This window comes from Camelus dromedarius, chromosome 34 (assembly GCF_036321535.1).
Source record: "Camelus dromedarius isolate mCamDro1 chromosome 34, mCamDro1.pat, whole genome shotgun sequence".
Classification (NCBI taxonomy): Eukaryota; Metazoa; Chordata; class Mammalia; order Artiodactyla; family Camelidae; genus Camelus; species Camelus dromedarius.
In genome coordinates this window covers 17700525-17724269 of record NC_087469.1, presented here as the reverse complement: position 1 = coordinate 17724269, position 23745 = coordinate 17700525, and the positions used below count along the sequence as shown (strand labels likewise).

Genomic DNA, 23745 nt, shown 5'->3' with positions numbered 1-23745 from the left:
GTATTGTAGACAAAGAAACAGTTTTCCTTTTCCCCCAGACCATGGGAACTTTTCCTTACAAAGGTTTTACTGGCAATTGCTACAATGGAAAGCAGAAGGAGCAGCAAAAACGGCAGCCCCAGGGACGGGAGCCGTTTTACAAAGATCTTACGGTTGCTGACCGCCTGCTCACAAATCGACCCTAACCCTCCGGACCCCGCCCCGGCCCCCAGCTGCTCGCAGTTAGCAGGCTCTTCCGGCCACCCCCTCCTCCCACCAGACCTTCCTACCAAGTGCCCGAGCTTTGTCCACACCCCTCTGGACCCCTCAGAAGGAGGAGCCCACTCATCTCTGAATCCCAAATTATCATCCATCAAAACTTCAGCCATGCCCGTGCCTAGAAACCAAAGTGTGAGTGCTGGAAACGCCTTAAAGGAACATACAATCTACCTGCCTCACTTTGTGCATCAGGAAATGGGGTTCCAAGACACAGCCTCAGATCTGAGACCAAGGCAAGTTCCTGGGCTCTCAGTTGGATGTTCTTTAAAATGTGCCACGTCCGTCCCCTGCCGGGACATCTGCTAACACCGTCCGGCCACGACAGAAGTAGGAAGAGGGAAACATGCTCCAGACAGAGTGAAACTTCCCCTCAGGAGACCTGGGATTCCCTCCTAAGCCAGGTGCCTGGAGCCCCCACATGGTGGGCCCCCTGACCCGGGGCCCACCCCCACAGCCGCTCCCTCAGGAGCCCACAAGCCCCAGCCTGCGCTCCCCTGCTGAAGGGCTCCCACCCCTCTCAGCGGATGTGCCCCTTCCAGGGTGTGCCAGCCCTTCCCGGTCACTCAGCCCCGCGCCCCACACCCCGACCCAAGTTCTCCTTCTCAGCATCGGCCCATCCCCTCCTCCATCTCCTCACCTGTCCCCATCTGCCTCCTGGCCAGCCTGGGAGCTGCCCAGGTCAGGGATTGTGCTGTGGCATCGTGGCCCCTGGCACCTTTGCGGGCACACAGTGGGTGCTCAGTAGGCACGGGGAGTATGTGTGGAGCTGAGGTGAAGTCACAGAGGCAGGACACGGGTCTTAAATACAACTTTATTAGGAGTGAACCGTTGTCCCCGCAGTGGCCAGCTCCCACGTATACACAGTATACACAGCCCAGCCGCACCCAGGTCCTCCTTCCTTCTGCAGCACACGGAATGCAAAAGAACCAAACACAACGGGGGCTCCGTACGTGACAGTGTCTAGTGCCTCTGGGAGCCAACGCCCAGGCTGGGGACACTCAGGTCCCCCCACCTCTCCTCAGCTCCCCAGCCCCCGCTCCCGCACGGCAAGGCACACGAGGCTGGGCTCCTCCAATCAGTGCACACGATGGGCAGAGGAGGCAGGGGCTCCCAAGCCCAGGTCCTTACTGTCCACGCCCCAGGAGAGGCTGCTGCGGCCCCGGGAATGCTGCTCTTCTTCCAGAGCCGTGAGGTGCCACCTGCACCTTCGCCTGTGCCTTGAGGCGTGTCTCTGCTCAGCCGTGGAGAGTATGGTTGGATTAGAGAAATGTCCAAGACAAGACACACCTCCCAAGCTGTCTTGGTTGTACTTCTTTTAAAAAGGAAATAGAAAAGCATCACGACAGAAAAGAGCATCGAGGCCCAGCTTGTGTCAGGAACAAGGTCGGTTGTCCCTCCTCGAAATGACTGGTAAGGCCGCGGTGCCGGAGGCCAGGCGCCCCCGCCGACGGCGGCTCCCTTCCCTCCCCACCCCCACCCAGATCCCTGCCCCTTCCGCACAGCCCCCAAGCCACCCTCTCCTCCCCGAGGATGGGGGCACCAGGCCCGGGGGCGGTGCTGTCGTCAGCCAGAGGGGTCCACGTCTCCCCGGGTGCCCTGCAGCCCCGCAGTGTTCACTCATGCGGGGGCGGGATTCCTCCTCGCTCCCGTCTTCAAGGGTGACCGCAGCCCTGCCGCAGCGATCCGCCTGCCCTCCGCCCCGTGCAGGAGCGTGTTTGAGGGCTCGGCCAGGCTGAGCCTGGGGTAAGAGCACCACCCCGGCCGTGCCTGGCTGGCAGGCTGGTCTGTGGAGTGACTATTAGTGGAAACCAAAAAAAAAAAAAAAAAAAAAAAAAAGGGGACTGACTGCCTTCCCCAGGGAAGACACTCGCTGTGATGTCACCTCACTGAGGACCAGGCCTCACGCCCTACACTCAGAAGCGGACTCTCCCATGTCCGTGCTGGGACAGCTGCACCCTCAAGGAGGAGCCTGCTCCGACAAACAGCTCTAACCCCACCACGCCTTCCCACTTGGAGCTGCAGGAAACGCCCTGGCCTCTACCCCACTAGCACATCTCCAAGATGCGCCCGTCTCCAGCAGCTCCTGCTGGTGGCTGCTAAGGGCCCCCGGGGCAGCCAGTTGCCTTTGTGCCTCCTGAAACCTGTCCCCAAAGCAGCCGGAGAGAGAGACCCTGTCATCGCATCTGGAGGCTCGGTGGGTGGCTGGGCTGTGGGTCCAGGAAGCATGCACCCAAGCTCACTCTTGAGTCTGGGCAGCTCAGACTACAGGGGACGACAGCTGCGTCTGCTGGAAGCACCAGGGTCACCACTGCCCCTGGGGAGGGACAAGGGTGGGTTCCCAGAGAGCACAGCCTGAGGTAGCAAACAGTGAACCCCATCATCCAACTGCAGAAACTGCAGCCTGTGATGCAATGTGGTATGCCCAGGCCAGACCGCGTGTGGCTGTCTGATGACGTCCACATGCATGTCCCGCACCTGGCCCTCCCGGGCGTGTCCCAGGGCCCCCTTAGTGGGATCAGGACTATGGCAGTGCTGGATGAAGGTATCAGCCTTGCTTACACCTGCCTCCCTGGAGGAAGACGCCAGCAGAACTGGGGCCTCCTCCTCCCCATCCCAGGGCGACACTCTCCCAAAGCTCAGACCCAGGCCCAGGGACAGTAGGACGCTCTAGATCTCTCTTCAAACTCCTGCTTCAGCCACAGAATCCACCCCTGGGAAGTCTTCTCAGCATCTTTGTTTTAAATGCTCAGCTCCCTCTTGAAGAAGGCCAGTCTCCCTCCTGACTACCTGTCTCTACCTGCAAAGCCGCGGAGGACACCTGCCGAAACACCCCCACTTGTCAGGCACCCCACTTGTCAGGACGGCACAGGGAGAGGAGGTGACCCTGTAAGGGACGGCTGAAATCAGGACTCCCCACACACACCTCATCCCAAACAGAGTGGCCCAGGCTCCAGTTACACCAACCCCACTGACCCCTCAGCTCAGCCCACCCCCGGCCAGTTTTCACTGTTCAGTTCGTGTCGGTGAGAAAACAAAGTGGCTGACAGCACCATAATGACCTGCCTTGTTCAGAGACGGCTCAGAGCCCTGGGGCCCCCTGAGGGTGCCAGGCTGCTGGGCCCTGGCTCTTCCAGCAGCCTGTAGCCTCCCTGACGGGGGCCAAGGTCCCTGAAGTCCCGTTGGGAGGAGCCCATCCTCCAGGTCCCTCGGAGATGGGCCCCCAAGCCTCCGGCCCAGCGTCTGAGCACCTCTCAGCCTCTCCCCGAGGCTGGACCCAGAGGAGCCGGGCATGAGGTAGACTGCGTTAGTGACTTGCCTTCCCCGCCCAGACCGGGGGGGAGGAGGGAGCCTCTCACCCCACCCAGGCCCTTGTCCCTGGATGTGGGGGACCCTGTGGCTTGGGCCCCCGGCCACTGCCCTCTGCCCATGGCAGCCCCACGGAGGTGGAGAGTGAGGAAGAGGGCCAGCCCCGCTCAGCATGGCCTCAACATGCAGAAGTCCAGCTCCTGAGGCTTCCGGCGCAGGTCGCACTGGTCCCGCGCCAGCAGCCGCCCCCTGTGGCCCACGCACTTGAGGGGCCGCCTCTTGAAGCCCCGGCCACAGCTCTTGGAGCAGGGCGACCAGGCCCCCAGCTCCCAGGCCGGGCAGGGCTCCCCGCAGGCACGTGTCTCCGCCGGCCGGTGGGCGGCGTCACAGACAGATGCCCTGCGTGGCCCGGGGGACCCACGACAGTCCACCGGCCGCCGCTGCAGGCCACCCCCGCAGCTGGCTGAGCACGGCCCCCAACTGCCTGCCACCCAGCGTGCAGAGGGCCGGGCGTCCGGCTGCTCCACTTGGTTGGAGAGGCTGAGGACGCTGTTGTGGAGCACCGAGGGGGCCCGGGGGTCCTTGGGCGGGGACAAGCGGTCCTCCCGAGGCTCCTTGGGCAGGTAGAAGGAGTAGCGGACCCGGGGCGGCGTCATCTTCCCCACCGAGAGCACCTCCACCGTCAGGGGCTCCAGGATGGGCCGGGAGGCCTGCAGGCTCTCCACCGCGGTCCCCGTGCCGCTGTAGCGCAGCAGGCTGCCCTTCACCACCAGGTCCCGCTCCACGGCCGACACCACGAAGTGCCCGTTGAGCAGGTACTTGCCTTGGCTGTTCTTCAGGGCCAGATAGTTGTCGTCTCCAATCAGCCCCTTGTAGCCGCGCTGGCGGATGTCGATGCTGGAGGCGCCTGCCGGGATGGCCACCACGAAATTGTAGCCGTGCCTGGGGGTGGAGGGGTCGAGGTCAGACAGGCACCCGGGTGTGAGGGCCTCCCTGCCCTCCGATGCCGTGACTCCGTGACCTGTATTCTTTCATAAACCCGGCGCAGGCCCCTGACACAGCCGTGTTCAGGGCTCACACAAACTGAGCGGTAGTGAAACCGTGGTCACACCAGGCACAGCCGGACACACCAGCTGTGTCGCCTCCAGAGTGGGAGAGAGGAAGGGGAAGAGGAAGGGAGATGACAGGGCTGGGGTTCGATGTCTGCAGGGATGTAGCCCTGGAGCCAGTGACCTGCACCAAGCCTTGGCTCGGACACCCGCCCCCTGATTTAAGCAAGTCAGCCTCTCCGGGCACTGGTGTCCTCATCTGAGCAAGGAGCAGGTTGAAATGTCTTAGGCTCCTTCTGGTTCCACTAGTTCATGAATGGGACACCTGCCATTCAGCCAGTGAAGCAAGTCTGGGGGGTCTGCCTTAAATTCCCCAATCGGTCTCCCCCGCAGGCCCCCTGAGGGACAAGGACAGCCTGCAACAGCCGCAGCGCCCGAGCTCCCAGAGAAGCTGCCAGCGGGGCTCAGCCGAGGGCACTGTGTCTGGGGGCCGGTCAGGCGGGGGCCCTGGACAACCACGGAGGCCCTGCTGTCACCAGCACCTGGGCTTCTAGGTGTCAGAGCCGACCACACTCTCAACGGAGACAGCAGGGCCCCGCCTGCACACCCCCGCCACCGCCTGCTTCTCCCAAACCTGGGGTCTGGGCTCTCCAGGGGGCACATCCCCCTGAAAACAAAGGAACGTTCTGGGCCTCGGAAAGCCTGGAGCCGAGGCTCTGGAGGTGGGAGCAGAAGAGGCCAGAGACACTTCCCCAGCTGCCCTGGCGCCCATCGCCCCGGAGGCAGCCCCAGCCGCCCGCTCTGCCGTCTCTCACCTCCATCCCGTCCCAAGGCCAGGGCCTGACGCTCAGGAAGGGGGGAGGCGGTCACATTTGTCCCCAGGTGTGTTTTGGTGTGTCACCCTCCTCACGAGCGTCCAGTTAGCATTCATCACGCGCCCAGCACTGCGCTAGGCATTTCACTTTAATTAGCTCCCTTAATCCTCGCAACAGCTGGACGTGAAACACGTTAGCACTGAAACCACTTTACAGGTGAGGAAACCTAGAATCACCTGCCCAGGGTCACCTAGAGAATGAGGAGCTGAGATCTGAATGCAGGTCAGTCTCACCCTAGAGCTCTACACAGACCCTGACAACCCTGCTGTCTCCCTGAGTGTCATCTCCCGCCCAGCAGGGTCCTACCCGAGCCTCCTCTTCACTCTCGTCTTTGTTGGATGAATGAATGAACATCGTAATCACAGGCAAGCACGGGGTCTGGGCAGGATCTGGCATTTACCCATCTACGCCGAGCTTCCCATGCCTGGGGGCAGCTCCATGCACCGCCCCACCCCTGTGCCCTGGCTGCGCCCTCCAGGGCACAGGACTCACATGGGCTTGGTGAAGAGTCCGGACACCTTCTTACAGCCCTTATTGTCTCCCCCGCACACCCCGCATTTGTCGAACTTCTTCTTGGAGCCCAGGTTCCCGTCGCAACCAGCCTTGATGCACTTGCCCTGGACGCAGACCGAGGTGGAGTCGGGGGTACACAGCGTGCCGTCCACCACCTGCAGTGGCCCAGGAGGGGGAGAAGAGGAGCGGGGGCAGCTCAGCTCGAGGCTCCCCAACGACCATGCCCCTGCCCAGGCGTCCCACCCCAGCTCACCCACCTCGGGCGCCAGCACGTAGAAGCAGGATGTGCCCCTGCCCAGGCATCCCCCAGCGGCTCACCCACCTTGGGCGCCAACACGTAGAAGTAGCCGGTGCCGTTGGCACGGCAGATGAGCTTGCACTTGTCCCGCGGAGACACGCCCGAGTACTTGGGCACCCAGGCCACGGTCAGGGCCAGCCGGTTGGTGCTGTGGTTGTAGCCGTTGAAGGCCTCACACTGCTCCTCCCGGAAGCTCTTGCCAGAGGCTGTGGGTGGGGGAAGTACGTGCAGGGAGCTGAAGGGCGGGGTGGTGGGGGAGAGGGCAAAGGGGAGAGCCCCGCCTACCGGGGCTGCTCAGCACGCCCCCCCCCAACGGCTCCTCCCCCTCCTCAGCCAGTGGCCCTCATCGCAGAAGCCACCCCACCTCAAAGGACCAAAGCACGCAGGATACAATGGCAACGCCTCCCCCAGGTGATGCGCCTCCTTCCCCGGTCGTCTGGCCTTAAATTTCCCCGTAACAGGAATCCTAAATAGAACCCCTCAGTGGGCTGTTGAAGCTGCTTTCAGAATGTTCTTAAATGTGTAAGATACATACACAGATGACAAAGAATACCAATTACAGTCATATACAACCACCAGTACCCCTGGAAACGTACTTGTGACGTATGTGCTTCCTTGCAAACCCATTTAATAACAAGATTCAACAGTAAGTCTACTAACTACTGTAACTTTAAAGTAGAGATGAGTGCAAATGGCGTGTTAAGAAATCTGTAACCACTGAGGCATCACATGAAAACACCTGCGATTTCTATCAGTGGCAGAGCCAGAGGTGCTGCTGCTAGCACTGGAGCTTTTTGCCTAATTAAAAGAAACACTAAATTTTAGATGGAGAGGCTAGTTAGAAAATACTGATTTCTAATGGAAGGAAATACTAAATTTTAGATTAAAAGGTTAGTAAATATGGAGCTGTCGTTTTCTTCCCACCCAAGTTGAGGGGCCGTGGATGAAGAATTCCTATTTACAGAGATGGGCTGGTGGGCGCTTAATGAAAAGGGTTCTGGGGTCTCATGCTCTCGGGCCACTTAGCCTCCCAAACTCAGCACCGTAGGAAAGACCCCGGGCAAATGTGGGTAGGCAGAGGAATGATCCCAAGAGGGTTCTGCCCGGCTCCACTTCCAGACTTGGTCCCGGGGGTTAGAATCTTGACTGCGGTAACTTTGTGGCCTCCGGCCCGCCTCCCCAGGCCCGCCGCGGCTGCCCTGCCCCTCACCTGAGCTGGGGCAGGGCTCCAGGTTGCAAGAGCGGTACTTGACCCTCACTCCCTCGCAGTACTTGCCGCCGTTGGCAGGGGCAGGGTTGCTGCATTGCCTCCGGGCCAGCTGCACGCCCCCGCCGCAGGTGCGGGAGCAGGGGCCATAGGGCTCCCACTTGGCCCAGGAGCCATCCACCTGTAAAGAAGAGTCTGTTACACCCCTGTGGGGGTCAGGGACCACAGGGGAGATACATGGGACAGCCTCCACCATCCCATCCCACCAGAACGAAACCCATTCTGTGTCACGAGGGGAAATGACCAGCGGATGACCCTGCGCCCGGGCGCGCACAGCACTTCAACCTGCTGATTAGCAGATGCTCGCTGCTCCCAGCTATGCCCGAGGCCGCTCAGAGGACTGGCCTCTGGGCTGTGGAGTCAGGCGGGCAAATCCCACCAAAGCCTCTGCCCTCGCCACGCAGGCGGTCTTGAGCAAGGGGCGATGATCCCTCAACTTTCAGGTGCTTCGTCTGCAAAAACGGGGTCGGCAACACTTCGGTGTAAGCTTGTTAAACAGTGTGACGTGTGTGATGCATCCTAGCGCCGTGCAGCTCGAGGTTTCTCCGTATCGACTGTTCCTGTGCCTACGAGGGTCCCTGCAGCTAAAGGGGGGCCGGCCCCAGCCCGGCCGGGGAACCGTGTCGCCACAGGCATCTGAGCACTTTCATTTGTAGGGTTTCTGTAACTCAGACTTTTCACCAAACCAGACTGGTGTCCACCTCAGTGCGGGGCTGAATTTGAGAAAGTTCACTGCAAGCACATCTAACATTTGTACAAAGGGGGGATAAAGACAGCAGCTATCAAGCAATCCTAAAACTCTGTTTGGCTTTGGGGTGAATTCTGTAGTGTTGTTTTCTTTTTCAAAAAGGTGGAGAGGGGATCGAAAATTTAGTCTTCATTATGTTTTTCTTAGGCTGACAGTAAAGTGAGTTTTCACCCCCGAGCACACAGAAGTTGGGCAGCCGAGGAAGCAGCCCGGCCGAGCGAGGCTGGGATGGAAGTGCCGAGTCCAGAGCCACCGGCCCGCACGGAGCCAGTCGGGAACCAGCTGCGTGCGAGACAAATACTTTAACTTAGGTAGCTACTCGGCGCATTTATCAGAGCTGTCCTCTGTCAGACTGTTCTTGTTTCATTGTGTCAGCACGTCTGTTTCATCCTGTAAAGGAACACTTTCCTTTAACCCTGCTTTCTCCTCTAACTAGAGCCCCCCTGCTTCCGTCCCCTCCCCTCCTGACAGTCACCGCACTCGTTCTTTCTACCTCCTCCCTCCTCGGCTCTGCCCATCGAACCATGGGAGCCGCCCTCTCAAAGGCCAGCAGTGACCCCCTCAAGGCCGAGTCAATATTTAACTTTGCTCCTGTGGCTTCTGAGATGATGCTGTTTTTTTTTTTTTTTAAACCTGGCATCACTTCTTCCTCCCATTCCTACAAGAAACACTCCTGCCATTCAATCTGTCATTCACCAGATATTTGTTGAATTCCTCCTACATGCCTGGCACCATGTGCAGCAAATCCCTGCCCTCAAAGCAACTGCATCTTAACACGCAATGCGCACCCGTCTGTGTTTTATTTTACAGTCACTTTTCCAGCTTCTCCGCTAGACTGCGAGGCCCCTCTGACGTAGCCCATGGTTTTTTTTGCTTTTCTGACCAATGCAGTATCTTACTCAGATCCCTGAATACAGTGGGTTGTTGCTTAATAAATGAACAAAGCTTTAATTAAATATATATTCCCAGAACACAGAAGATTTTATATAATTCTGGACCACACCCATCTCAGGGCAACTGATAAAGTCCTCGGTGAAGGCTCTTTTATTATATGACCTCTGTGTGCATAAAACCCCAAGGCAAGCCCTCCTGTGGCCAGGGCGGGGGCAGGAGAGGGGCGATGGCCACCAGGGTCAAGGGAGAGGACGGACCTCTTGTTCTGTTATCTGGAAAAGTCCAAATCCCTTTGCGACCCCAGCCCAAGACCTGGAGTACACAACATCTATAATGTGCTCAGAGAATAGTTGGGGTTCTAAATTTGCTTGGGTCTGGTTGCTATTCCTATTCATCAGGAAAAAAATAACTTCTGTTCCTTTAGTTCCAACTTCAAAAGCCACAACAGAAACTGAAGCTTGGTTCTGGTGTAACAAATGCCGGGGTTCTGAGCCTGGCTCACCTCGGGCCCTCAGCACCCGACGAGGGCAGAGAGGAAGGAGCCCTGAGTGAGCCAGTCAGAGCTGGGGAGGAGGGGCTGTGGCTCAGGGCCCAGCGGTTGCCCCTGCAGAAGGCTCCCCACCTGCCTGAGGCTTCAGCAGTTTCTCTGACCAGCCATGTCTTCTCCATCTGGTTTTAGAGTCAAGAAGGGGATAGGACCACAGCCAGGGAAATCGAGGCACAGTTGGGGTCACACAGCACGTGCGCCGGGGCGGATCCCCGGCAGAGGGCCCACAGTCTGCCCCCCAGCAGCCCCTCCCCGCGCCGCTGCAGCTCACTCACCCTGTACCTGTGAAGGTCATGCCTCTCCACACAGGCCCCCTTGAGGCAGAACTTGCCCTCGCCACAGCCGGTGCCGTCCGCCCAGGGGAAGTGGCGGGTCTGGCACACCATCTGGCCCCGGGCCTTGCCGGTGCACCACAGCTTGGTGCAGTACTGCATGTAGGGACAGGGCTTGGAGCCCACGCCGAAGGCCAGCTCGCACTGCTGGCTCAGGGTGTAGCTGGCGCCCGGCAGGTCCTCGGGCAGGGCGATGGGCTTGCTGGGCTGGTCCAGGAGGCAGTCACCTGCAGGGAGCCGAGGGCATTCGTTAGGGAGGAGCCTGGAAGGTTGGGGCGTGGCCAGCACCGGGGCTCCAGGCCGGGAGAGAATGGAGCAAGGGCCACGGGATGGACGGCGTCAGAGCCTGACTCCTCGGGCCATGCATGCCGGAGGTGACAGGACAGACAGGTCCGGAGAGGGCGGGCCCACCTCCTCTGACACCCGGCTTACCATGCCCGCTGTCCAGGAAGTCAGTGATGATGGCCGCACTGCAGGCCGACCAGGGGTTGGCACGGTCGATCTGGATGAGCGTTGGGGACATCATGTGGTTGGCTCGGAGCTTCCCAAACACCTCCTCACACACTTTCACATTGTCATGGGGCATGTTGAACACGTGGCCTGAGGGAGAGGCAAAAGGACTCAGTGGGCAGAAGAATGTGGGCTACAGGTGAGAAGGCGTGAGGGGTGGGGGCACCAGGTGGGGGTGCGAGAGAGCCCGTGTCAGTGGTTTTCAGGTGGGTCATTGCTGCCTGAGGGTAGATCGCTTTGCAAATGTCCTCGAGAGCCTGTTCTTGGACTTTCCCTCCCGTCCACCAGGTTTGGGCTCAGTGAGGACAGCAGAGCACTAACAGAGGCTCACTAATGAGACCCTCGGACAGCATCACTGGGCAACTGGGCTTGGGCAACTGGGAGAAAATAAGCCCTTGCTAAGGCAGACTCTGGGCCTAAGAAAGGACCCCAAGGCTTCAGGGCATGAGGGAGCTAGGACAAATGCCGACCCCCGGCCTAAACGCCCAGGCAAACCCGGAAGGCCCCCAGAAGGGCCCTCCTGCCTCACCCAGCTCATGGGCGGTGGTGAAGGCCGAGGGGAGACCGTCGTCCTCGATCACTGAACAGCTTCTCTTGGGGTCGCACATGGTGCCCACGTCAGCCATGCCCAGCGTGTCACAGGTGGTGGCCCCACACAGGTCCTGCCGAGGCGGGGAGAGGCAGAAGGCAGCCAGGAGTCAGGGACAGTGACAGAAGGGACCAGAAGGGAAGGCAGGACATCTGACTGGACGGTCCACTCGCCCCACTCCGAGCTCAACCAGGCTAGCACCCCCCGGCCAGGCCCTCCTCCCAAGCGCCATGGGGCTATTGTTGGTGGAATGAGCGCAGGCGGAGGGAGCAGGCCTCAGGAAGAAAGCTCTGCGGCTCGCTGAGCAGACTCTGCCCAAATCCTACCCAGGGAGGCAAATTAGGGAGGTACGACATTAAACTGGAAGGACACCGCGTTGTACAGAGGCAGCCTGGCAGCCCTGAAAAGGGCGACTCCCCAGATGGGTGAGGTTCCGGCCGTGGCTGGGCAGGCGGGGGTGGAAGGCCAGCACAATCCCGTCCACCGTCAGCCCTGGGAGCCTCAGTCCCTGGTGGGTGACTGCCTTTGGACAACCATGAATTAAGGCTGGGTTCTCTGCCAAAGGGTCTCCGGCCAAGGGCCCACCCTGCCTGAGGCCTGGCTTCTGTGGGCTGGGAGGGGGCAGAGCGAGGCAGACACAAGCCCCGATCCAGACCCAGCTCCACTGGCAGCAGACGCTCAGGGGACCACGGGCTTGACGGCTGCTGCGAAGAAGATACATTAAATGGGTTGTGACCTAAGTAAGAAAGCCCGTCTTTGTATTGAAACACCGCAGCGGGGCCAGGGCCTCCAGCAGCCCGGATGCGACACACTTCGAGGACTCAGACGGGACATGGGGCTCCAGGGCGGCCATCTCACAGGACCCACTGAGCGTTACAGGCTAGCAACGCGTCCCGGCACCTTAAGTGCCCGGGAGCTGGCAAGAGGAAAAGACACCAGGACACATTCTGCTCCTCCTGAGAAGACACTTTGAATGGGTGACGCTGACATCCTCTCTGTCACATCCCCGCCTTTAACGGGGACGCTGTTTGACAGCCTGAGGTTGACCTGCAGCATCCCCCGTAGTCCCTGCCACAGTCTGAGGCGGCTCGGGCGTGATCACACCCCCTGGTCAAGGGTGTGGGCTGAGACCGCGATCACAGCCGATCACGGTGCTGCCTCAGTGAGTGCTGACGCTGGCCCGCACCTGACACACAGGGCCCCATTTAGCCCTCCAACACCCCACTGGAAAAATGACTGTTATCATCACCCTCCTTGGACTTCTCTGAAGTTCAAAGGAGCTCGAGTCCCAGAGCAGACACGTGCGCTTGGGGTCTGAGGACCGGACACTCGCGCTCCTTCCACCTTGTCCCAGCTGATCACCCAGCAGCTCCCAAGTTCACGCTCAGGAGAACGTGCTGGCGTGGTCTCCCGGGGAGCCAGGCGTTCACACAGCACGCACACGGGGCGTCCTCAGCCGCGTGCTTCTTCAGGGCTGTGTGCGTGCGTGTGCGTGCTGACGTGGGGAAACGGCGGGCAGCCAGCACGCATAAGTGGGGCCAGGGGACAGAGGAGGAAACGTGGTCATAGTACAGAAACTCGGCAAAATTTAATCCAGAGCACTCGGAAGTTTACCACCTGAGCAGTCACACTTGCCTTCCCACGGTCAGGTGACAGTCACACCTCTTAATGAGTTAACAGTGATTCTGGCCAGAGAACCACCCGGGGGGTGATCAGGCTGAACCAGAGGGCACTGAAGTCACTGGCGGGTGAAAGACTGTCCCCGGCTCACCCACGGCGCCTCTGCCACTTCTGGGAACCCCCAGATGGACCTCCAGCTCCTGTCTCTTCTGAGCACCTTTCCCTCTCCGAAGTCCCACGCCCCAGAAAGCCCTCCTTCCCGGGGTTCTGCAACCAGAAAACTATGGTCAGATCGCAGGAGGGAGGCTCACCCAACCCACAGTTCAGGGAACATGGCCGCTGAGGAAAGGCTGGGTGGATGAAAGGGCTGGGAAGGGAGGGGAGGGCCACGGTGAGGGTGGAAGGGAAGCGGGAAGGCTTGTGCAGGGGCAGAGGGAGAGGGCACCAGAGTACAGGATCCCCCAAAGGTGGTCGCCCCTGAAAGTTCTAGCCTGGAGGTCCCAGCCTGCAGGACAAGCATGTCAGTGTCCCCGGGGCCACATATACACTCACCACTGGCCTGGTGTAGGAGGGAGGGCACAGCCACAAGCACCGAGGAGCTGAGCCTGGTCCTGGCCCATCACTTCGCAGGAATGTCACTTCAGGAAGTCACTCCTGTCCTCAGGGCCATCTCCCAACTAGAACCCAGATGGTCCCAAGGCCCTAAGCCTCTGCTCCTTCTGGACCCCAGGGTGTTCAGCCCCTCAGGCCCCTAGGTTACAAAAGGAACACCCAGGACAGTCCGCTTTTAGAATGGAAAGACCCCTAATGGTGACCTCGTCTGCTGACCCACGTTGTGTAGTCAATAAAACAGACTCACAGAGACGTGAAGTCACCCATGCGGAAATTCAGAGCCCCATCCCCTGCCCTGCTCAGAGCTCAGGCGGAGGTCAGGGGCCTGCTTCCGCGGCCGGGAGGTCCTTAAACCCAAAGCCTCCTTCCTCTCGGGGTGGGTGGATTCTCTCTGAAGCAGACATGCAGCTGCAGGCCCTTCCTGGCCAGGAGCAACCTGTTCTTTCCATCAAGAGATCCCAGTTTCCCTGGATCAAACAAGAGGAAGAAAGAGAGAGCCAGCGAACTTCCTGAGGGTCGGGGTGGCTGAGAGCAGCGGTCCTGCAGTGGCCGGCCTGGCTCTGCGGGAAGACGCAGCTGCCTGGGCTCAGGGGCTCTGCCTGGCCCTCTGCCCCCAGCCAGGGCTCGGTTGGGGACTTACTGGGCCTCCGCGCTTTGACCGCCTACAGGCGGCCGCGCCGGCCCAGCCGGGCCTCCTTCACAGCCCTTCTGGAAGAAACTCAGATGCACTCCAGTCGCCTCAACCTCTCCCGCTCTGGCACTTGTCTCCAGAAATGGAAACTGTTCTGGCTCCTTCTACCTGGAGGGCGCAGGCCCGATCCGGCCCAGCCCCCACCTGCCTCACTGTTTCTGGTGACTGGCCATTTCTTCTTAGAGCTGCAACCGCTCTTCCAAGTGACCCAAGAATCATCCTGGCCAAGAAGCTAATCCTCCTGGATGATTCCTTTCTAAGCGTCTCTTTTTATAACATAATTGGAGCCACGGCTTAAAAACAAACAAACAAGGATAGCACCTTGCAGCAGCCCAAGCCACGTTCACCAACACTGCCCCCCACACGCCCGCCCCCACCCCAGCTGCCTTCCCTGCAGCACCCCCACCTCCTCTCACTGCCCCGCCACGTACCAAGATGCTTGCGTGTTCCGGCAGTGTGAAGGGAGGCAGACCCAGAGAAATCAAGCACGCTCTTTTTTTTTAATGTGGCAGAAGAGACATGTTCTGGTGTGACCACCTCCTGTGCACGTGAACTCCTAGGCAAGTGAGCCAGCGCACAGGTCCACGGCCACATCTCTGCATCCAAGTGTACCACTCATGGAACTTACCCATCCTCTCATCCTGCAGGTGAGGAAACTGAGGCTCAGGGCCATGCCGCTACGGAGTGAAGAATGGGGTCTGAATCACACCACATGAGTTAGGGTGGTAACTGCTGGTGCAACCGCCCTGTGCGGGCATTAACACGGCCCTTTCAGACCGCTTCTCATCTGGATCTCTGTCATGCGCCACTGGATTTCCTCACCCAACCCCAAATCCACTTCTGCTTGTAATCCCCAAGGATGGGAGGGCCTTGCCTTGCTAGAAAGAAAAAAAAAAAAAAAACTACCAATTCAGTGCCTGGGCTGCGAGAGTCAGGATGCCAGGGGAGAGGAGGCTGACGTGCCCCGAGGGCTTCTATCAGCAGATCCTGCTCCACAGAATCTAAATCTCTCAAGATGCACAAAGTGGCATTGCAGCAGGAGATGGGGGAAACCGGACTACGAGAACGACCTCGGTGACAAAGGAGAGGAGCCAAAGCTTGCAGGAAGACCAGACTTTCTCCAGAAGCCACCACTTCGCCGAGTCCAACAGCAGCTGATGCTGACCGAGTGCCTGACGCCCCTCCGACAGCCTCGCCTGTCCTCGCTCACGGAATCCGCACGACGGCTTTATGAAGGAGATGCCACTACTAGCCTCATTCTGAGGACGGGTAAGGGGCCCAGCCCAAGGTTAGACGGGGAGGGGCAGAGTGAAGGCTGAATCCAGGCAGGGCAGCCTCAGAGCCGGGCCCTTCCCACAACTGCATGCTGCTTCTGGGGCACGTGAACCCCAAGGATGCAGGGGCTGGGGAGCTCCAGGGGGCAAGGTTGTCCACCTCAGACCCCCTGTCCCCAGAGAGCAGGCTGGTCACCAAGTGGAGAGAGGCCAGGGGAGGCCCGGGGCGAGGGGAACGGCAGGACGAAGGGCCTCGAGGGCTCCAGGAGTGATGTCTGCGCCTCCCTGCTGCACCAGCCCTGGCTCCTTGTCCCACACCTGCCCTGACACACTGACCCGTCCCTGCCGGGCACCTGTCTGCCGGATCCTCGCTGGGCCCTCCTTCCTCCGGGCAAAACGTGATGGTAAAGAGCCAAGATGAAAAGCCAAAGAACCTGAGACTCCTTCTCCCTACCCTGCAGCCTGACAGCCTCAAAAGTGGGACTACCAATCCCCGGGAAGGGAGGCGAGCGACCTGAGCACCCAGAGCTCTGCAGTCCTTCCACCACTGCTATGGCACCTCCTGCCCGGGAGCACACTGAACCGCCAGGCATCCACCGGCCTGTCCGAGGGGCTACAGAGGTGTAGGGACGTCCTGCCAGAAGCAGTTTACAGATCAGCGCGATGGGAACTGCAGAGTCCACAGCTTCCACACTAAACAGGACGTGCCAGGCATACGTGCAGGGGAGCAGGGCAGAATGCGCCGAATCCGGACCACCACCGACCCAAGATCTGGCCAGGGAAACATCGGGGATCACTGGGCAACAGCAGACACACTGAGGCGGGGATGGTCACAGCTGCCCTCGGCACCGATCCGGGAACACTCAGGAACTCGTCCACCAACAGCCCTTCCTCATCATCACCCTCATTTTATGGACGAGCAAAGGGAAGTGCAAACGGCTGATCCATTTAACGTCATTGCTAAAAGGGCAAATGCCAGGACCCCAGCTTAGCTCTGCTGACTCCAAGCCCGTGTTCTTTCCACTGTGCCACGCGACCCGGGCAAGGCGTCACGGCCAGGTGAGCATGGGTGCCGCACGGCGCGAACAACAGCTACAATGCTTTCAAGGGCAGAGGAAGGGCAGGGCCTGCGGAGCAACAGGTTTCACTGGCCCTCCTGACTAACCAGCGCTTGAAAAAAGGAAGAAAAGACTGCAGGGCACATTCCTCTCTCCAAACTTCCTCCCCTCCCTCCAGCATCACTATTGGCTTCCTTCTTTGCTGTAAGACAAGGGGGCGGAAGAATAATCACCACGCAGGCCAGGGAGCAATCACCTCCCTTCCTTCCTCTCTCACCCCCAGCCCCTTCCCAGAGGAGTGGCGTTGAGTTTCCACTCAGTGATAAAGATTTACCAACTACTAAATACCAAGTCCACAGCTGTCTTTCTCCACTAACGTCTTCCAAGGCCTGACTTCCAAAGAAAGACTGACAAAATCAGGCTTCTCTTTATTGTGTGGGGAGATGTGTATAAAATAATCACCATTTTTTTATTAGCACTTTTTTTCGTCTGAACACCAAATTTCACCGCCATACCGCAACTAGTTTATCGTGAAAAAAAAATTGGCCTCTACTTCAAGTGAGGATCCAGACGCTGATCCAGCCTGCACACTATGGGACACGTGCATGTCCCCATGAAACCCAAGGCCAGAACGGGAAGCCAAAGCGCCAAGCTTGGGACGTGAGGGGTGGAAAGGTGCGAGCACGAACGCGGAGAGGATGAGAGGAGAGTGCCGACAAGCCCGCCGCCTCGACGGTCCCACAAGAGGAAGACGGGGGTGCGGGGGAAATCGGGGCAGCACACACGGTTCTCAGTGCGACGGGAAATGTAGATAAATGAGGCACAAGCAGGCAAAACCCCAGAAACTGCGAATCCTGAAAACAGTCTCAAGGAGGGGACTTCACAAAGAGCAAAACGGAGGGTGGACTGGAGGAGCGGGCCTCCTACCAGGTAGAGAACAGGCCTCCTTTCCCATCACCGCCAGTTCCTTTCTTCCCGCCCGTCCTTCGTCCTTTCGTCCTTTGAGTGTCTGTCCCTTGTCCTCGGCTCCCAGACTCCAGGACTGAAGGGCGTGACCCCCACTGGGCTTTCAACAGAGGAGCCTCCCCCGGGCATTTACACACCACATTGCAATGGGTTATTTCCTTGTCAGGGTCCCTGACACGCAGCGAATTCCTGGAGGCCAGAGGCCACAGCTTAGTATCTGTATCTCCACAGCCCAGGATGGTACTGGAAACAGCAGAGGCTTAACAAATAGTAAAAGAATGTGCAGACAAATGAATGGAAGCCAGCCAGCCAGAGCCACCCGAACAGCAGAGGTGCTGGCCCTGAAGAGAGAGACGCCTTGGGGAAGCGCGGTCCTGCTGGGTCTCGGCGTGGAGGGCCTGGCTCCCCCTGCCCGGTGTGCAGCAAGAAGTCGTAGAAACTTCTCGTAGAAATGAACGTCCACCCCGGAAGACTGGCTCTCATTCTCAGATCCTGGTTCCAGCCCTGTGTGACCTCACCCTGCTGTTACGAGGCCAGAGGCTGACTGCTTTGCAAAGTCAGACGTGCACACGTCCTTCAGGAACACGGACTTGCTCTGCAGCTTCAAGCAAAACCCCTCGCGTGGTCAAAATACCTGCTGCACGACCCGTTTCTTCTCCTCTGCAGACAGTAAAGGGTCCTCCCTGGGTCTCATCTTCCTGGTGTTTTGATTTCCACACCCCACACCCCTCCCTCCACCTGCCAAGAGGACAGCGGGGCTCCCTGTGGCCTGGCCCAGGTTTGTTTCCACCGCGGCAGCTCGGACCTGGTCAGAGAGGGAGCTCCAGGGCCTGCTGGTCCTGCCCCCCTCCTGCTCCCCTCGGGGCACCCCCGGCACCTAGAGCTCCCTGGGAGGGAGTATCTCCGACCAAGCCCGACCCCCTCCTAACAGCACCCCCCCCCATGAAAACCACAACTGGAATGTGATCAGAAAGGGGTCCTCGCCATTTTTCCAGTTTCTCTGGGGGAACAGGTGACTCTAGAAGTGTCCATCAGTCCAAGGTCCCTTAGAGACAAAAGGTAATTTGCCAAAAAAGCACATTTCTAAAAATGTCTTATCCAGACACATTATATATTTTTTAATTCAAATTTTCATATTTTTTTCAATTTCATATTTTATATTTTAAGTTCAAATTTTAGTTTGAAAAAGCATTGGTGAAACCACCATCATAATAAATGGGGTTTAAGCAGAGACGCTCACGTATCCGATTTAAAGGATTACTACCGACCCTTACAACGTAAAACAAAAGTCCCTCTTGTGTGGGGGTACAGCAGGGTCTCCTGCCCTGGGCACCCGGAGACCACATTGGCCTTCTTCTAGAAGGAGCAGCTGCGTGCTGGTGTTCTCACCCCCTCCTGCACCTTCCCTAGGGGGTTCAGGAATGAGCCACTCCTGAGACTCTGAGAATGCGGCAGGCCCTGAAGTCTTTGCTGGCAAGGACGCAGGGGGACATGTTCACTCTAACGCGTCAAGCACATACCTGGGTGACAGGCCTGCCAGCGCGGCTCCCCGCTCTCTTGCTCTGCCCTCTCGACGCCTGAGGGATACGCAGCTGCTAAGGCTCACATCTTGCACATCACTGCTTCCGGCCCAAGTGGCCATACATCTTGTACCCATTATGCATGGTCAACATAGCCCCCTGGGGCCGAGCACACAACACTGACAAACAGAAGCTGTCACGCTGTTCGACTGCTTCTTCTCCCAAAGGCGGATCCTTCTGATGGTGTAGCCCATATTCCCAGCAGGAATCTTCTTCCAGGGGCTGGTTCCAAAGGTCAGCCCAGCCACTAGGCAGCGGGGACGGAGGCCTTTCACTCTAGACCAGTGAGTGACCGCCACAGGAGCATCGCCGGTAGCAGATGGGGCAACAGCTGCTTTGCCCATTAAGAGATCCTGTTCTCGGCCTTCGCTTTCCCCCCCAGCCATCTGACTGCCGAGCTGGTCTGTGTGCGGAGGTCGAAGCCACCTCCTCTTCCCCGTGACTCAGGCAGTGCTTGTAGGGGCTGGGCAGGGCAGCTCTACAGAGCTCATTTGGAAGAGTGAGTGCAAAGAAATGGACTCAGGCCAGAGCCCTCCCCAGAGGAACCAGGTGGTAGGAGGAGAAGGCTGGGAAAGGAGGAAGTTCAGCTCCAGGAAGGGACCAGCTGTGCCAAATGGGTTGTTGTGGAGACTCCAGCTCCAGCCCCGGGCGCTCCAGTCCATCAGGATACGGTGGAGAGTCGGGGCCCCACAGGTAACCAAGGGTGCAGTGGCATCGCCAGAATGCCATGGTTATGATGTGAGCAAAAGAAGAGCCTGGCACAGATTCAAGTCACAGCCCCCGAAATCAGAGGAAGCCGGTCCCAGGGATACCCCTTTCCTCCCAGTCTCCTGTAAGCTGAGAAATTTCAAGAATCCAAAAACACAGAACCCGATCACGCCACCATCTATGAATCTAAATTTTCAGTAAATCCACAGCAAAAGGCAGAGCTGCTTTTCTGATCTGCTTTTGGGACCTAATCCCAAGATTCGGTATCTTTCCAACCCTTCAGCTGGGATCCAAGCTCACACCACTTGCACACGGCCAGGGGCAGAAGCCAGAGTCCTGCCGTCAAGTGTGGTCATACGAAGTGTCAGTGAGTCTGGGTCAGGAGCAGCCTGGCCTGCTTTGGCCTGCAGCATGCATCAGGGCAAACAGGTCAACCTCAGCCCACAGGGATACGGGAAAACTGAGAGATGTTCTCCACTCAGCTCCAAGTGAAGCTCCACTTGAAATTCCAAGCTCCAAACAGGTACTCTAACTAGTTTGCCTGCTCTGAATGGACCTGAAGCCCCTCACAAAGGAAGCATGCCCAGCACAGAGGGTGCAGGAGAAGCAGCGAGGAAGAAGGGAATACTCCCTGTACTTGAGCCCACAAAAAAATCACAAATGAGTTCCTTCATCCCAATCCAGGTTTCCCAGGCCCAGGACAGAGGATGACAACATGTCACCCATGAGGAAAGTAGCAGGCGCTGAACTTGCATTCCCACAAGCAGAAAGAGGAAGCCTGGGAAGGAGGTGTCTGAAAGGACTGAGACGCCCCCTTACAGTAGGGGCGGACCTCCCCAACACCATCCTCAGAGCGCCTCCTCTCTGCCTTGGAGACAAACTGCAGCTCCGGGGCGGCAACCTCCTGGGTTCCGGCCCCTCCGCGCCTGATCCAGGAGGAGCTCATTGGCCGCGCCAAGCCAACACCTTCCGAAGGAGCAAGGCGTTCCGCTGACCGCCCACGTGCGTCCGGCTGCCCGCGAGCCAGAGCTCCGCCGAGCCTAGGCGCAGGCTCTCCCCGGAAGATCCAAAGTGGCATTCGGAAGAGATCAACGAAATTTAAACTCAGGGGCACTGCGCGACACAAAGGGCATTTGAAGAGTTAAGGGCGGTGACCTCAAGAAAATGGGGGCCATCTGGTCCAAAGAAGTGACAGATCAACTCACCTGCCGGGTAAAGAGGATGGCGGTGTCCCAGTATTCAGGGTGCTTGTCACTCACTTCGTTCAGCTTCTTCTGCCACGCACAGAAGTTACGCAGCGTCAAGGCGGCGTTGCCCGTGACCTTGGGCCCCGTGTCGCGGTCTCCGAGAAGTAGCACCTTGACCACGACGATGCTGATGGGGTTGAGGATGCTGGGATGGCGGTAGAGTCGCGCCGCGGTGGCCAGCAGCGTCAGCAGATAATGCTCCAAGTCCGCGCCGTGGAACTTGACCATCGACTCGTCCGCCACCACCAGCGTCTCCACATACCGCGGGATAGACACGAACCGCTTGGCGCGCCCGGACCTGCGGTGGCTGTGACCCTCCCCTAAACTGTTCCGCCGAGGCTTGTAAGGGTCCAGGGCCCTCAGAATGGCGGGGTTCCAGCCTGAGGCCACCCCGCAGCGAGAGGTGGGATCTCCGGGAGGCCCGCCGGGGGTGCCCCGGCGCTGGAGGAGGTGTGCGCCCTGGCTATTGCGCTGCGCCGCCGGCGCACTGGCGTTGGGCAGCGGGCTAATGACATACTCGGCGCCTCGGTAGCCGAAGGCTCCGCGTAGCCCCCCGCACAAGCTCACAGCGGCGAACGAGTCTGGCTCGGAGTTCACGTCCCCAGAGTAGAAGCAACGTCGCAAGTCCGGAGAGCTCTCGATGAGTCCCTGGAGGGGGACGCCCAGATGCTCAGTGGCGAAGGCGGGCGCCAGGAACTGAGCATCCGGTGTCAGGTGTAGGTAAAAGTCCTCCTGAAATGCTGTAATCTGAAAAATAAGTCCCTGATCCTCGGAGTCCTCAGGACCCCGCCAGTAGTAGTGGCGGCCGTTGATGTCTGGGTCCAGTCGGATGGGGACCACCACCTCCTGCTCTGGCTCTGAGCCGCCAGCGAGTGCCCCGGCGAGAGCCAGCGTTAAGATGCCCAGCAGAAGCATGGCGCCGGGCAGCGCACGGCCGCGCTCTCGGAAAGGCTCGGCCCGGCTCCCGGGCCGCCGGCACGGTCTCTCTGCAGCCCGCACACAGGAACGACCGACGCCCCGGGGCCGCCCGCAGCTTCCAGAAAGGAAAGCCAAGGTTACGAGACTCCTCCCAGAGCAGTGAGTGTGCACCCGGCGGCCCGCGCCTCCTACCTGTGCCTTTCCAAGCAAAGCGCGCCCCAGGAGCTTAAGTACAACCGCTGTCAAGTGCAAGGACGAAGATTTGGAGCCGCGAAGTAGAGGGAGGTGCCGGGCCGCTGCTCCGAACAGCAGCCACTCTCAGAGCCGCAAAGCAGGCGCTGGGCGAGCCTATTAAAGGCCCCCTCCTCTTTGGACTGCCCAGTCAGCGCCCTCCCTCCCCTCCCAGCCTCCCAAAGCTTGCAGCCCCGAGCCTCCTGGGGCCACCGAATAAGTCGGTCCCGCCTCCCGAGCGGAGAGCCACTTGGCGGGGAGGGAGTGGCGTTTGAGCTGAGGCAGGAGGCGTGGGCTGGCCAGAGAAACCAGCGCTGGGAGTCTCGTCTGCGGTCTGCCTTCACTCTGCGCCCCAGAGCCCGACACTTCCGTCCGGACCGACATCTGTCCGCTCCCTGGGGCTTAACCTTTATCTCAAGGTAGTTGGGGTCGGGAGTTGGATATGAGGACCCACTGCTGACCTCGTCTCCGAGACCCACCTCATCCCTCCCCTTGCAACATCCCTGCTGTTTCTTCATCAGTGTCCCTGGAAATGTGCTACTGCTGCCAGAAGGGCGAATGCCCAGGCACGTGGAGACCCCTTCCGGAACCCAGAGCCGCTGGGACCCAGTCTGCCCTGGGGACAGTGGTGTGCTGGATGGACTGGAGCAGGTGCTTAATTTTCAAGAACTTTGCCAGTCAGCTATTAAACACAGGCATTACTGAACTTTTAATTATGCGAACTTACAAATTATGTCTAACAGCAACCCTCATCGCTTGGTAATTATTCGAGCACAATTACCTGTACTCTTGAGCCTCAGGAGCCAGCGACCCTCCAGGACAGCGCCCAGCTCCCAGGGACAAGGGCAGAGGGCGGGCGTTCCATGACAGGACTGAGTGACCAGCCATTATTCCTCCCCACCGCGGGGGCGTCACAACGGGAGCTCCCACCAGGTCCCAGTGGGAGCGTGTGCACCACTCGGGGCTGGAGGGGGAGCACACACCAGTGCCTAGGGGGGTGTGGAGAAAGAGGGGGTCTTCCTTCCAGGGAGGGGCTGAGCAACCAGTGGAGAGTAGAAAAATCACCAAGAAACAGTTACTTCTCCCTGACTTTCTCTCATTTGATCCTTGACCAAGGGTCGTGGAGGACACTGGAGTGGGAGGGTGAGAATGCAGCGGGGGCAGGGGCGGGGGGATGACGTCAGGCCATGAGTTCGTGTTTAGTGTGAGGAGGGCCTAAGGGGCCCTGTTTCAGGCTCCAGGCCTCGAGGTCCTTCCTCTCTCTCCGCAAAATCAACTTCTTTCTTCTGATGAGGAAGAAGGGCAAGTAGAGGAAGGAAGGCTTTCCTGGGCTCTCCTGATACCTAGAAAATCTTTCCAGGACCAGAGGGCTCTGAGTTGAGTTTGCAAGAGGAGGAGCAGGAGGGGAGAGCCTGTGACGACTTGAAGCCCAGAAAGGGTGAGCGGAAGAACTTTGGAATTTTTTTTAGGAAAGTGGCTGCTCGAGTAGCTATTGAGCAGGAGAGACAGCTGGGGCTGGTCCACTGAGGACGACTTTTTGCCCATCATCCTCTCCCCGTAACGGATGGAGGCTGGGGGAGCCCCCTGGGGCCTTGGAACAGGAAGAGGGCTCAGATGCCCGATCCTCCTGGGCCCCCTGTCAACTGAGAGGCAC

General features: G+C 59.1%; 1 protein-coding gene across 2 annotated transcripts; it reads right to left on the bottom strand.

Moving 5' to 3' along the window:
* Positions 1-1050: 1050 nt before the first annotated feature.
* On the bottom strand, positions 1051-22292 carry ADAMTS15 (ADAM metallopeptidase with thrombospondin type 1 motif 15). 2 transcript variants are annotated; one of them, XM_064482231.1, is made up of 9 exons: positions 22053-22292; positions 20901-21975; positions 11127-11259; positions 10520-10687; positions 10031-10314; positions 7510-7687; positions 6324-6505; positions 5981-6156; positions 1051-4506 (listed from the first exon to the last, which is right to left on the bottom strand). In XM_064482231.1, exons 2-9 carry the CDS (start codon positions 21855-21857, stop codon positions 3732-3734), a joined length of 2853 nt encoding a protein of 950 aa, XP_064338301.1. In that variant the 5' UTR covers positions 21858-21975; positions 22053-22292; the 3' UTR covers positions 1051-3731. The 2 variants fall into 2 exon arrangements, with proteins under 2 accessions (XP_064338301.1, XP_010984590.3); XM_010986288.3 differs by having other exon boundaries at positions 20901-22292.
* Positions 22293-23745: the final 1453 nt, after the last annotated feature.

Coding starts and splice junctions, on each gene's coding strand:
- ADAMTS15 (XM_010986288.3), bottom strand. CDS start 21,857: ATGCTTCTGCTGGGCATCTTAACGCTGGCTCTCGCCGGGGCACTCGCT. Junction 10,688..11,126: donor CACCACCGCCCATGAGCTGG/GTGAGGCAGGAG, acceptor CCTCTCCCTCAG/GCCACGTGTTCAACATGCCC. Junction 7,688..10,030: donor ATGACCTTCACAGGTACAGG/GTGAGTGAGCTG, acceptor TCTTCTTTACAG/GTGGATGGCTCCTGGGCCAA.